At 42.6% G+C, this 15,503-nt stretch overlaps 1 protein-coding gene across 1 annotated transcript in view; it reads left to right on the top strand.

Annotated features, from left to right (window-relative positions):
• Positions 1-15,503, top strand: part of LOC126366001 (uncharacterized) — a 351,266-nt gene that overhangs the window by 306,792 nt on the left and 28,971 nt on the right. The window contains exon 5 of the mRNA XM_050008830.1: positions 14,251-14,447. Within this exon, the coding sequence (XP_049864787.1) occupies positions 14,251-14,447 (197 nt within the window). The remainder of the gene's footprint in view (positions 1-14,250; positions 14,448-15,503) is intronic.

Genomic DNA, 15,503 nt, shown 5'->3' with positions numbered 1-15,503 from the left:
ACGGCCGGTACTCACAGCTTTACTTCTGCCAGTACCTCGTCTCCTACCTTCTAAACTTTACAGAAGGTCTCCTGCGCAGGAGAATCTCATTCTGGATTCGCAGTACTTGTCTCTCAGCTGAGGCACAAGCTATAACTAATTAGCAATCCTGGACCATTATGTGGCTCAAATACGTTTAAGGCAAGAAAAAGTCTTATCAACTAAAGCACTTGTTGTAAGGAAGGCAGCAATTAGAAATAATAGTTTGAGAGCTTCTGGAAGAATTTAGTCCATTTCATTCTCAGTCATTGTTTTATTACGTCTCCCAAACTGACAGAGTAAAATGTTTATTTATGCTGACAGGTGTAAAGAGAAAAAAAATTATTATTATGTAAATGTGAATGGATAAAAATGGAGAAGAAATGGCTTTAAAAATTTATGTTATTTACTCTTTCAGTACGAACTTTGTTGCAGAACCCCTTAATTACGTATGGTAATAAAAATTCATGTAGACAGAATTAAGCACATTTAAAATTACGTGAGCCTTAGCAACCCTCTCAGGCTGTTAAATTCAAACTAACCGATTAATAACATTTATTTGAAACTTATTTAAGTTACATTTTTTTACGTATTTCGGCCTTGGCACACATTTTCTAGAGTCAGTGGGTTTTTAAATATTTACTGAATTCTTTCCCGGCGTTAGCTATGGAACACAAGACTGTCTCTGTTAGCATAAAATGGTTAAATATTGCCAAGCCGACCTGAACGTTTAATTATCATTGACAAAACACACTTCACTATACGTTTAAGTTATTTGCTTTAGAAATGGAAAGAACCAACAGATTAACAACTTCAACGTTAATTATCCGCCTATGAATGCACAAATGTAAAACCAGTAATAAATTCAGTCAGTCACCCTCAGGATCGCTGTAAAAGAAAAATATTTCGTAATTCACTGCTAATTTTACCTGCTCCCGATTTACGGGATTGGTTAATTTTGTAGCGGAACAATTTTTTAAATGTGCCGCCGCTGCAAATCGTTCGGTCGCGGCACATCCCAGCAACACCAACGATAATCGCTAAAAGTGCTGAATATTCTTTAAAGAAATATTATAGATGACATGGACAAGCTAACTTACATTAGTAATACACAATTTTGATAAATTATAATGTATTTAGACCATAACAATAATTGAAATTACACACCTTTACAATTTCTCCTCTAATGGCGGCTAAAGATAGATACAGACAAAACGAAGTCTACTCATTCATATAATGCTACGTCACAGGTTCCTCTCTCTCTCTCTCTCTCTCTCAGCTCTCGAGGAAGATGACAAAGAACGCAAGCCATGCAGTGCTATTTATATAATTGCTGACCATTAACATCTCTTTGTAATCCTACAACATTATTCTCCTCTGCGCCTATATTTTACATTTTTTTCATTGCAGATATTAACATATTTCGTAATTACATTATGAGTATAAAAATATTCCAATCATAAATACATCGACAATATTATTACAGAAAATATTTCAATAATAACCAACGTCCTTTATACAAAATTAAATAATATTTCTTGTTAAACAATTACAGTACATACGAATTGCTGCATAGCGGCGTACATAGTACAATTAAATGTCATTTCAAATTCTTAATAGTGTGTGTGCTGCCAGGGAACGTTACACAGAACAATACAGTCTCCAGTTATACACGCAATTGCGAGCGACGTAAGGACAGCGCGCGCATTACCATGTACGCGTAATTAATGAATTCATCCAGCCAGTCTACATGGACATGCTGAGCATAATTGTCGAACTCATCAGTGTCGCTTAATTTAAGTAGGAGCTGTTAACTACCATGTGAAAATATTGTTTCTACTTGTGTTACAAAATTATCCAGGGCGTCGAAGTACACCTGTTTGTATTTTGACGTCAATGGATTGCCAACGTATTCATCCATCATTACACCTCTGTTCTTGGAAGCTTTAGGTTAGAATTAGTCGAGCATCTCATGGAATTTAAAAAGGTCAATCAATTTATCTACCTTTCTGAAGTTTTTTGTGTGAGCTATGCATTCTGAGACAGCGTTATAGCGAAACTGTGCACAATTATTTTTCTGAAGAATGCTGAAAAGTAATTCAGTCTTTAAAAATATGCTTTCAAATACAGTGTAAGGTGTCAGGCAAATCCAACACCTTCCATGAAAATCCTGACATGATAAGCAAATCCAGAAGTATGTCGCATAGCTCCGAATAAATCGTGAATTAAATTAACCAAAGTAATACGAGTAACGAGTGAGCAAATGGAATACCACAGACTAACACAAGAATGCCTAAATGCATGTCATACCTTCCCACCGTGAGACAGATGCAGTTCCGAGGGGAGAAACGAGAACAGAAGCCGAGAGCAGTAGCATGTTAAGCTAGAAGGCCCTACGATAAGGGACGGACTGGACACCCACGTCGCCAGCCTACCTCTAAGACTACCACCTGCAAGTTTTAGCATGAGACTTTTTCGCGTGTCTCTTACATTAGGACCACCCCCCAGACCATGTTAAAAGATAGAGCCCTCCAGAAGAACAGTATAGATCTCACGATAACGCTAAAAGGACCACACCAGCTGCAAGTTTTAGCGTGAGACTTTTTCGCGTCTCTGTTACGCTGCAAACTTTAAAAACATTGCCCCACCACGAAAAGTATAACGTTTCTCATTGGATAGACAGAATTTTTGTAGGCGGAGCATAAGGTTAACATTGAGACCCTGATTGGCCAGATGAAAACACTGCCAGATAGTTTTTTTTAACCAACTTCGGTAAATTGTAGTAAGGAGAAGTTAGGTGGAGAGTTATTGCCGAGACGGCGAGCTGGATGGCTGTTGCGCCGGCCGCCGCCCCCTGACGAACACCGACAAGGTAATGAACGTACGCGATGCCGCATAGCACCGCATAAAGCTTCACTCAGAACTGCAGAAGTCTCATCTGTTACACCTCCTTTTTGCGTAATACTAGTGTCGATCGTAAATTAAAGCTCATGGTGTTCACATTTGCCACTTGAAGTAAAAATCTGAAACGCGATGATTTTTCTGTTATGTAGTTATTGAGAAGCCACATCAGCCACTGTAATTTACGACAAGTTAGATAAGTAATTAGAGATAATTGAGGGTCACTGTAGACCATTTTGATAGTTTTCTCTTTTGTGAAACTTAATTTAAACCTAGATTATAGATGTGATATGGCATAGGTCATCCTTCGATCCATTGTAGAGCTTGGAAACTCATTCAAGGAATATTCGTTCAGATTTTTGTTGAACGCAGTTGGTTTTTACCATCCTGTATTAAAACGTTTCCTTTTATCAATAATGCAATTTATAAACAATGTTTTGTGAGTAGAATAAAATTTCCAATGGTAAACTTAACTGCTTTTTCGACGCTATTTTACCAGCTAACTAAAAATAGGAAAGCCTTGAACACCTTCCACAAAATTTAGTTAGTATTAAGATTCTTTTACAGGGAGTGCAGTGGAGCTGACGCTGAGATCATTTGGTATTTGGTTATATCATAGCCAGTCTCACTGAACTCTTCTGAATTCTACATATCATGTGTGGTCTGGTGTCTCCTTACCAGCAACAGGTCCCAGGTTCAAACTAGTCAATTCCCTAAAAAAACACGCTCAGAGCATCGTTGCGCGAAAGTGGTAGGGAGACACGATATAGAACAATCAGACACCATCATTAATGTTTAGAACAGAGAGAAGAAAAACAAACTCTAGGAAGCTATTTTTGAAAGCACAGGCTTCTCTCGTAATCGTTGTACTAGCGTCTGGACCGCCAATTATTTAAACCTCAGTTACCTCCGGACAATTTTCGAAAATGGCGGATATTATTCTGACGTTACAGTTCTATTTCAGTTCACTATTGGAAGAAGTGTTCTTTTCCAACAGTACTGTCCACAATGGCTGTGCGTTTGGAAGACCGGTGGGAAAAGCAGGAATACCCTGTAGCGTGTAGAAGATACTGCTGTTATGTAAGAACAGCTCTGCTATAAAACTAAATTTAAAAGAGTGGATAACAGTCAGTAAAACGAGCTTGAGAGGCAATTTCATGGACCTTACATTGAAGGCCATTTAATTCTGCTCCCAGAACAGAAGCACCGCCAGAGGTTTGGGCCACCAGTTTGTTCCTTATGTCATAATTATGAAACACCCCACTCGGCTCAGTGAATCAAGCAGCAGCAGATCTCAACACCATGAAAACCAAGAAAATGTTCTTCAATGTCGCGTTACAGTCCATCAGCCTCATAAAAACAGAGCACTGTGACTTGCCCAGCACTCCTGTTACTTCGTCCACAATGCAAGCATAAAATGAGGTTCTGTCCAAACCTGAATGTATCTATTCACAGACAGACTCATCTATACATTCAACCAGTTCATTCTGTACAGTTTTCTAAAAATCGCGGAAATAGCCCATTTTCTTCCAGTGTGCTTTCAAATCTTCTTTTCTGTTTAGACCATGTTTAAAAATAGCTCTGAAATTTCTGGGATTGACGGGTCTTCTGTGTTCATCATGACCTCTGAATGGTAGTTCTGATTTCACGAAAGATATGTGGCACCAGTTAGAATTTTCATGATCTCTCCGTTAGTTTTTACTTCATTTCTGTGTACGAGTTTCATTGGTTTGTATTGTTTGTTAGGTAGCTCTGAAATACTGAACACTTGTTTGGATAGGTCTTGAAATGAAATAAAACTACTTAGATGAACTTTAGAAGAAGCATGCTGTGATAAACCTCTAGACATATTCTTCAGATCGTTGAAACCCTCAGGCGAATATACAGTGCTTAAAAGCAAACATCACCAGCTGAATAATTTTCCTTTTGTAGGACTAGCACATAACCACTTGTGCTGCTTATACCATGAAGCGGTACTGCACGTATTTCGAATTTATTTTTCTGAAGAAGGTGTAACGTCGGTGTTGGGCGTCCTTTCTTCGAAGTTTTATGTCCTTCAGTTTCATATCTTATTGAAAACGAAAGCTCCTACAAAGAAGTAATGATGTCCTCATTCAACAGCACCCATACATGGTTGGACTTCATCCATACCACTGCACATGGGAGCAAGGGAATCCTACAGAGGCGGCACCGTAGCAACTGGCTTCCCGTAGCCTAAAGGCGCACGGCAACGCAGCTAAAGCAGCCTGCATCACCTCTCCTGTTCCCAGCAGTGACGTACCAGTTGCCATGGCAACCATGCGTTTGCAGGCGGCTTGGCTTGCGTCTGACCTTCTCGCCATATACTTCGCGTCTCTATCTGCTTTAGATTAGGTCTAAGCTTTCGCACTTTGGTTTGCTCTCTAGTGGTGGTGGTTTAAAAGAAGTAACACAAGCTATAATCTTTCAAGTTCTCTAACAAAAGTGCACAAAAGTTTATTCCGAAAATAATTGTTGCTTATTCCCCTCATACTACACCTACTACAGTAAAGTGAGGATGCCCAACCTCCCTTGCTGCCTCTGATTAGCAGCCACATGTGCCACCCCTGGATATGCTCGCACTCCAAGTGATTTTCGAAAGTCCTACAAAAGCCAGTGGGAGTTCCACACCAAAAAAAAGTGTCTTGTACCGTGTGGATGATTGTGATTGCTTGTACGTGGCAGGTAGTCATGAAGTTTTGATTATCACCTCGAAAAAATAAAGCTGCTTTTTTAGGTGGTCAACTAGAATCCTTGTGCCACAATACTGTAGCTCATCGATAAAGAAGAGTATGGTAATAACTAGTTTTCTGTGTCTGAAGGCGAACAGTGATGCTACAATCAATTCTGAGTTGGTGAAAGTGTACGACAACTGCACATCAACGTATGGCACAGAGATTAGGTGGCAGAGACGTTTCCGGTGAGCACAGACAAATCCGAATGAGGAAAAAAGAAATGGATGGCCATCTCTCGTGAGAAACGGGGCATCGCAAGAGAAGCAGAGGCCCTGGTGCTTGAAGACAGACTTCTCTCATAGTCGGGGCGCCAGTGTAAAAACTGAAAATCAGTCTTGGATCATTTTTCAACATCTCTCAGAACAATGTGGTACGAGGCAAAGGTAGTTGAACTCTGCGTTCTGAATCTGACTGTGCCTATTCAAAAAGCCAACCAGCAATGGATATGTTGCAGTTGTGTCGCATCAATTTAGACGACTTTTTTATCCAGCTAATCACCATGGACGAACAAACGAGCAGAGCAAACAGTGGAAATATGTGGATTCATCACCGCCGACGAAGGCGAAGACCCATTGAGCATCGTGAAAGTTGTTGTTGATGATGATGATGATGATGATGTTTGGTTTGGAGGGCGCTCAACTGCACAGTCATCAGTACCCGTACAAATTCCATTTTTACACAGTCCAATTTTTTTTAGCAGTCCAGTCTAGCTACCGTCAAGAATGATGATGATGATGAAATAATGAGGACAGCACAAACGCCCAGTCCCCTGGCAGAGAAAAATCCCCAACGCGGCCGGGAATCGAACCTGGGACCCCGTGATCGAGAGGCAGCAACGCTAGCCACTAGACCACGAGCTGCGGACTGGGGAAAGTTGATGCTGAGTGTTTTGTTTGAACAACGCCCCTGCTCATTCTATACAGGACATAGTCACACAGTCCGTCTGCTTAGCTGAGTGGTAACGTGCTTGCCTATCATGCAGCAGGCCCGGGTTTGACTCCCGGCCGGGTTGGAGATTTCTCCACCCGTAGAGTGGGTGTTGTGTTGTCATCGTCATCATCTCACCATCACTGACGAGCAAGTTGCCCAATATGGCGTCACTTAAAATAAGACTTGCACCCGACGGTCGAACATCCCCGAGAGGAGCCAATGATGGCACACAATCATTTCATTTCATTTACAGACACATATGGTCTCATCCACACTATTCTCGTGTCGTGGCACCAAGTAACTTCATCCACTTTCCTCGGATGCCGAAACCATGGCAGGGCAGGCATTTCCAAAGTGAGGGAGAAGTGATTTTTGACATGGCTGAACTCTACTGTGGACAATTTTGATGATGTGTCTGAATTTCTGTGGAGGAATGACAGCCCACTCTTCCTCAAGAGCCAAAACCAGGGAAGGCAGTGATGTAGAACACTGGGGTCTGGAGTGAAGTCGACGTACTGACTCATCCAAAAGGTGTTCCACTGGGTACGGGTCGGGACTCTGGGCAGGACAATACATTTCAGGAATGTTATTGTCCACAAGACATTCCCTCACAGATGCTACTTTATGGCAAAGTGCACAGTTATGCTGACACAAATAGTCATTGTCTCTGACCTTTCCGTCTACTGTATGCACCACATAACGCTGTAAAATGTGTTCATAGCCTTCAGTCTTTAGCGTTTTCTTATGCCAATAACCACGACAAACATTCCCACATTGTAGCATCACCTCTTCCGTATTTCACCGTTGGCACTACTCTTGATGGCAGGGGACGTTCTCCAGGCATTCGCCACAGGGTGCAGGGTTATTCATCACGCCAAACTACCCATTTACGGTCACCCACTACCCAGCTGCGTTGCTTTACAACACCTCAATGTCACTTAACGTTGACTATAGAAATGCGTGCCTAGTGAGGAGCTGATCGACCACTACACGCCACTCTTTTTAGCTCCCTGTGCAGGGTCACTGTGTTCGCTGTACTGCTGCTATCACTTTAGAATTCATGAGTGATCCTTTCCACTGATTTTTCACAACTACTCTCTGCAATGCTCGACAGTTCATGTCCATCAGTACGTAAGGCCTGCCTGTTGCCGGTTCAGCTACCGTTGTTCCTTCACGTTACCACTTCCCAACACATCACCTACAGTCAACTGTGGTGGCTATACAAGGATTAAAATGTTGCTTCTACATTGCTCTCTTGGTCGACCCAGTCTGCTGTTATCGCTGTCCTACTGGCAACAAAATACTCCCCGCCTGATTTTATACCGTCACATCTGACTCTCACGACACCTAGTGGTCTGTTCCTCATTATATGTTGTGCCCGAATACTTTTAATCAGACAGTGTAAACTATGTCTCTTTGTGCTATCCGTAAATTACATCACAAAGGGCATGCTAGAGACTGTGACTATGAGACGTAGGGTATTATCAAACCAACTGATTTGAAGAACAATCCGTGCAGATTCGCCGCCTGCTCTCATCTTTGGGTGCCTGTCCTGTGCATTCGATGGAATGTAGGACCAGTGAATACATGCAAGACGTGCTTATTAGATATCAGATGTGCTAGTCGTCAGGTATCTGACACTTTGGAGCGAGCGTTGTCGTCAGCGAAAAGAAATCCATCTCATAATTCCAGTACCTTTCTGACGATCCAAGGCGGCATAATTAAAGGAAGTGCGATGGAACACTGACGTGTTTCGTCACACGACTACGTCACTATTACGTAGTCGTCCTCGGCGGCATCGTCTGCGACGGAACAACCATTGACATAGGCTGGCTGTAGCTTAATTGTGCCTTCCGCTGTGGCCGAGAGGTTCTAGGCGTTTCAGTCCGGAACCAAGGGGCTGCTATGGTCGCAGGTTCGAATCCTGTCTCGGGCTTGGATGTGTGTGATGTCCTTAGGTTAGTTAGGTTTAAGTAGTTCTAAGTCTAGGGGACCGATGCCCTCAGATGTTAAGTCCCATAGTGCTTAGAGCAATTTGAACCATTTTGAGGTTAGTTATGAGACATTTATTTCCTTACTCATCGTTACCTATGTGGAAGCAAAAGTATCATCATGAATAAAAGAACAAAGCAAAAGGGCCTGATAAAAGTTTTAAAATGAACTTTATCTTTAATTTTATAAAAAGATACAAAGTTTTGATTGCCAGGGTACTCATTACTTGAGGGCTTTTCCTTTTAAAAACTGTAATATTATAAATTAAAAAAAAGACAAAGGCACAAATTTTTATCGAACTTCAACTAAAATAAATTTTCTTACATAATAGTGGAACAGTGTATCTTGTGTATTACTTGGCGTGCAGCATTCTAAGGTTGTTTCGTGTTTTGTTGTTGCTAGTGTACTAAACGTAGTTCACTGAGCAGTTTAAAACAATTTTGGTAAGCTTACTTATTACTTCAGTCCAATAGGCATTTACTGACGCTTCATGCATCATTACATGCTGTAAGACGTCGTGGTCTCCTGACCTTCACTTTGCTTACATATTACGCACTCACAATCATATTCCTCACATCAAGACGCTTCATTCGAACCCAAACTCAATAAGATAAAGTCAATGTTGTATGAATTCATGTAAACGATATGCAAATGATAAGTACGCACCGAGGTTAAAATACTCGAGGCTGGCGTACACACACACATTCAAGGCACGACGGTCACAAAAGCTTTTATTTCGCGAGAGCTAAACTGCATGCCAGGAGGCCGGTCCCTTCAGAGGACGAGTCAACGCATCTACGTCAGCTGGCGACCACCCATAGAGCAGACAGCATTTGCGTGAGTGAAAGGGAGAACGACCCCATGTCCGGCTTAAAAGCAGATTCCGCTACATTGTGTGGGAGTGGCCAGCTTACGCATTCTTTACACATAGCACACAGTTTCAGAAGTTTTCACAGGGAGACAGCAATCGCCAAACGCCGAAAGTCCAGATTTCCAGATTGGTCGCCTTAAAGGAAACGTCATTCTCCCGTTTTAGAAGAGCAATGCTGATTCGCAGACGATATTCCTGACGCCTTGAGCTGAAGGAATAATGGAAGAGACCAAAAGATATACCCCTTCATGTCTGGAGTGGAGAGGGGCCGTTCCGTTGTCATTCTTTGAGCGAGAACACTTAACGAGAGCGTGTGCGCTCGTACTTGTGTTCAAAGAGTGGGGAACAAGTCTCTCCTCAGTACGTCACTGGGAGAGCACCTCTGTCGAGAGCGAATCGGAGTGTGACTCTATATTGAGTCCTTGCGATTAAGTGTTGTTCCCTGTGTTGGCCACCACACTTATTGTGCGGTGTGAACGGACAATGTTATAGTGAAACACCTGCGGGCGAATTTTTGAGTGACATAGTGGTGGACTGGTTATCTGACCGGTGTACCACGCCAATAGTTAGACTATGGGCGAATAGGAATCCTTGACTTCATCAAGGCACAGGGAGAGTTTGATTGGTGAAGGTCAATCCAGATAGAACGAGAGTTATCTTATTTGTCAGCAGCGAGCAGCGCAGAGAGCTGTCATCGCAGCTTATGGTATTGTGCGCTACAGATCTTGCGAGCCCCATATTTCCTCCATAACAGTACACTTCACTGCATTTCACAAGCGACAGCCTCGACTGTATCTAGCAACATTCTAACGGAAAATTATTCAAGTTGAACAGGTGCGGCTCTCAGCCATTCTGCCAAGTCAATAACAATCTGAAACTTTGTATAGAAATTTCATTAGCGAATCCTATCCTTAAGAGGTATCTTCACACTCCGAAAAGAACCCGGAAATAACTCGTTCACTTCATAACTAAAAGTGCCACTGTGATTTCTCAGAATTTTTGTAAAAAAATAATAATTTTCGTTAGTTTTACATTTTTGTTACACTAACTAGCACTACTCCAGTACCCAAGTATCCCACTAGTTACGTATGAAATTTTGTGAGTTTTTGTGTCATTTCCTTACAGCGGACGACTCCAGAAGATATTTATTGCTGAAAGTTTTCAGGCATTTCTCTAAAAACGTTAGGAGTGTCTGTCTGACTTCTGAAGTAGTGTGGCGATGGAAATTACATCTTGCAGGAGCCACAGGGTAAAGGGTACATCTCAGATTAATCCGTTGTGCAGAATAACAGAATAGCACCCACATGTTCACCAATACCCATATTTAGTAAACAGGGTAGAGACTGCTAGTATGTATTATTTGGTTCCAATGGTTCTGAACACTATGGGATTTAACAGCTTAGGTCATCTTTCCCCTAGAACTTAGAACTACTTAAACCTAACTAACCTAAAGAAATCACACATATCCATGCCCAAGGCAGGGGGGGGGGGGTGGTCGGGAGGGGACCTGCTACCGTAGCAGTCGCGCGGTTCCGGCCTGAAGCACCTAGAACCACTCGGTCATCGCGGCCGGCACGTATTACTTTCAAAAGTTACCAGTTAATACGTTTTTAAATGCAACCTTGGAATTTTATAGCATTAAGAGATTTCTTATGGTTTTTTTTCTATACGCAAATGTCATAAATTACGCCATTCGTGGTGCAAACTGAGTTAAAATATCGAAATTAACAGCCCGATAAGCTGCTTTCTGAGGCTTCGTAATCTTTCCTTAGTGGACTGGCGACCGTATTAGTGTTATTTATTCAGATTGGTGTCATTCACCGTAGGCAGAGACCATTATGTACTTGTCGACTGTCGTATGCATCGCAAAAGTCTAAGGAGGTTCAGTAGTAAGTTTTCTAATCCACACTACAGCAGAGAACCGACTGATGACCTATCGGACAGGTAAACATACAAAATTTTATCCATGCTCTATCAAGTGAACTCTGCGACTGTTTAGTATTGTCGGTAAAGAACGCAACCAGCCACAAGTACTTTCAATAACCTTCATTTTAATGTGATAATCGATTTCGGTGTGTCATGCCCATCCTCATACAGCTCCTACTTCCTTTCCTGTTTCTCCACAGTGTCGGCTTTGTTATATCGGTTTTGGCAATGTTGGTGACATTTCGTGACCAAATGCCACTTCTGCCCCCCAACCTGCGAAGGAATGCTTTCTGTCGGCATCTGGTGTAGATCTCATGTGAGAGTGAGACAACCTTTTCTAAGCGTAGTGTGTAGTGTGCAGTGTGTATCTGATTTTAGTTACTTAGATATGGGGAAAACCACCTGAAAACCATATCCAGGCTATCCGGCCACCAGCCCTTGTCATCAGTCTGAGAGGAGGATTCAATATGAGGTGGCTGACCTCCTGTGTCCCAGGAACGTGCGCATTAGCGTGCACAGATATCTGGACGAATTCATCTTCAAATTGATAATTTTTGCAGTTACATAAATGTATTTCTCATCAGCATGTCGTCCTTTTATGCAGTGCACTTTATAAGTTGTCTAGATCGCAAAAACACGCTTATTTCTCTGCTAAGTGCAGGGGTAAGATTGCCCTAACCCGGTTGCGGCACTGTGTTCGGTTGTGTTCTTCGCCAACAAAACCTACCTGAGTCACGATCTGGCCTACGTTTCGTCCAGTGAGATACACGTTTGCGAGACCTCTTTTCCTGTTAGCTTCTACATCCGCACTGAACCTCCTCTCTGAAAACAACTGTGAAGTGAATGGCAGAGGGTACATCCTATTCTGCCACTGTTAGGTTTTCTTCACATTCCATTAACATGTGGAGGTGGGGAAGAATCATTACTTAAATACCTCTGTAAGCGCTGCAGTTAGTCTAATCTCGTTTTTGTTTTCCCTAAGCGCGTGATACGGAGGGCCTTGCAGAGCATTCCTGGATTCCTCACTTCATAAGGGTTTCTGAAACTTTGTAAGCAGACTTTCCTCGGACAGATGACGTCTGTCTTGAAACATCTGTCAGTTCTGGCTTTTCAGCATCCCTTGGCGATCTTCCATTGGTCCAACAGATCTGTGACCACTCGTGCCGCCCTTCTATGTGTAGCTTCAAAATACCCTGTCAATTATAAGTGGTATGTGTCCGAAACACATGTGCAATATTCTAGTGAGGTCACGTGAGTGTTTTGTAAGCAATCTCCTTTGTTGACTGATCGCATTTTCCTAGTATCGCATCAATTGACCGAATCTGTCATCTATTTTATCTACGACTGAATATATCTGATCGTTCCATTTCATATCCGTACAAATTCAAACTGTAATTTTGAGAATCTTTTTGGAACACCATGTACATTAAAAGAAAGTATTGTATTGTATGTTAACCGGGGACCTAGAAACGACAGAGAGGCTCTGTCCCCGCCGCAGCCGCAGTGGTCCACAACCCCACGACGACTACCGCAGTCCCCTTCACACCTCCGCCGCCCCACACCGAACCCAAGGTTATTGTGCGGCTCGGCCCCCGGTGGACCCCCCAGGGAAAGTCTCACACCAGACGAGTGTAACCCCTATGTTTGCGTGGTAGAGTAATGGTGGTGTACGCGTACGTGGAGAACTTGTTTTGCGCAGCAATCACCGACATAGTGTAACTGAGGCAGAATAAAGGGAACCAGCCCGAATTCGTCGAGGCAGATAGAAAACCGCCTAAAAACTATCCACACACTGGCCGGTTCACCGGACCTCGACACAAATCTGCCGGGTGGATTCGCGGCGGGATCCAGGCGCTCCTTCCCGCCCGGAAAGCCGTGCGTTAGGCCGCACGGCCAACCGGGTGGGCTAAAAGAATGTAACATAAATAAGTTATAATTTTGTAGTGAAGTATGAAAGCTAGTTGCGTTAGTTGATATCTTGTGACATAGCAAGAATTCCAGGAATCAACTTGGCTCGTACAGCAGCTTGTAGTTTACAAAGCCTTGTATTACAATCCTGAGCAATTGCGGTAGATATGCACAGTGCAATGATACGTCTGAATATATGTGATATCTGTACTTCGGGACGGGTCAGGCCCCATTTTGATCCTGCGGCCACTATGAATGAAGACACAATGTAATTAAAGACATTAGTTGCCAGTGAGCTTTGATTTACATCAACGAGCAAGTTGAAAATTTGTGCCAGGCTGGGATTCGAACCCGAGTCTCCTGCTTATAAGGTTAGGTTAGGTTAGGTTAGTGTTTAACGTCCCGTCGACAACGAGGTCATTAGAGACGGAGCGCAAGCTCAGGTTAGGGAAGGATTGCGAAGGAAATCAGCCGTGCCCTTTCAAAGCAGCCATCTCGGCATTTACCTGAAACGATTTAGGGAAATCACGGAAAACCTAAATCAGAACGGCTGGAGACAGCTTACAAGGCATATGCATTGACCGCTAGGGTGTCCAGACACAGTGGCCACCATAACCGCGTGGACTACCCTTGCAATCCTCCCATCAGACCCAAGGCCAGTGATCCCTCCAGTGCAGATGCGCACCAAACACCAACTCTTGAGGGAATCGACGAGAAGCCGCGAGTAATGAGGCTCATGAGCGGAGGCACTGCATCAATAGTACGAGGTGTAAATTGAGAATTTAGGTCTAAGCAGTCAGCACATCTGCCTAGTAAACAGGAGATCTGAATTCTAATTCCGGTTTTGTACAAATTTACAGTGTGCACTTTTACGCGCAAATGTCTTTAATTATTTTGAGTGTTGATTCTCCTGAATGTCTCTGAGCTGACTTGGGTGCCGACCTGTTGCAGGTGTGCCTGATCGACTTCCAGATCGCGCGGTACGCGTCGCCCGCGCTGGACATCAGCAACCTGCTGTACGTCTGCACCACGCCCGAGATGCGCGCCCAGCACGGCCGCCAACTTCTGCGTGACTACCACAGTTCGCTGGTCGACACGCTGCGGGGTCTCGGCTGCGAACAGCCCTCCGCCGAGGAACTCTGGGACATGTGAGTCACCTGTCTTGGGACACACGCACCTCTCTCCACTATTTAAACAAATATGCTGAGTTTAGATTAACCAGTGCGGAGATAGGAAATCACGGGAACAACTGAAATAGGACATCACTTCACTGCAAATTGGTATTTATTGTAACACTTGATGACAGACCAAGAAAATGTCGTACTTGACAGATAATAGCACTAGACAAAAAATAAACACCTGATTCAGTTTCCTGCACTTTAGTTAAAGTTCAACAGGGCAAAACACTTAGTTCTCCCAAATATATATATATATATATATATATATATATATATATATATATATATATATATATATATATATATATATATGCGCGTAGGTTATGAAACGATCGCTTATAATTTCAAGGCAGGCACACCCCATGTAAAGAGAAAATAATTAGCAAGCTTACACATTGACTAGAACATTAAAATGAATAACAGAAAACACAGTTAACCTCCAATAATTTCCTTTCTTTACAATATGAAATTAAGTACAGCTCAATAGTAATAAAAAAACTTTAGATTCCACCCATATACAGGATGGTCCATTGATCGTGACCGGGACAAACATCTCACGAAATAAGCGTCAAACGAAAAAACTACAAAGAACGAAACTCGTCTAGCTTGAAGGGGCAAACCAGATGACACTATGGTTGGCCCGCTAGATGGCGCTGCCATAGGTGAAACGGATGGCAACTGCGTTTTTTTTTTAAAGTACGACCCCACTTTTTATTACATATTCGTGTAGTACGCAAAGAAATATGAATGTTTTAGTTGCATCACTTTTTTCGCTTTGTGATAGATGGCGCTGTAATAGTCACCAACATATGGCTCACAATTTTGGATGAACAATTGGTAACAAGTAGGTTTTTTAAATTGAAATACGGAATGGTACGTTTGAACATTTCATTTTGCTTGTTCCAATGTGATACATGTACCATTGTCAACTTACCATTTCTGAGAACGCTAGCTATTACAGCGTGATTACCTGTAAATGCCACATTAATGCAATAAATGCTCAACCTCAGTACATTTGGCAATACG

The sequence above is a fragment of the Schistocerca gregaria genome, chromosome 4 (assembly GCF_023897955.1).
Source record: "Schistocerca gregaria isolate iqSchGreg1 chromosome 4, iqSchGreg1.2, whole genome shotgun sequence".
NCBI classification, from domain to species: domain Eukaryota; kingdom Metazoa; phylum Arthropoda; class Insecta; order Orthoptera; family Acrididae; genus Schistocerca; species Schistocerca gregaria.
Note: the sequence above shows the minus strand (reverse complement) of the source record. Positions and strands in the feature narration are given on the sequence as shown.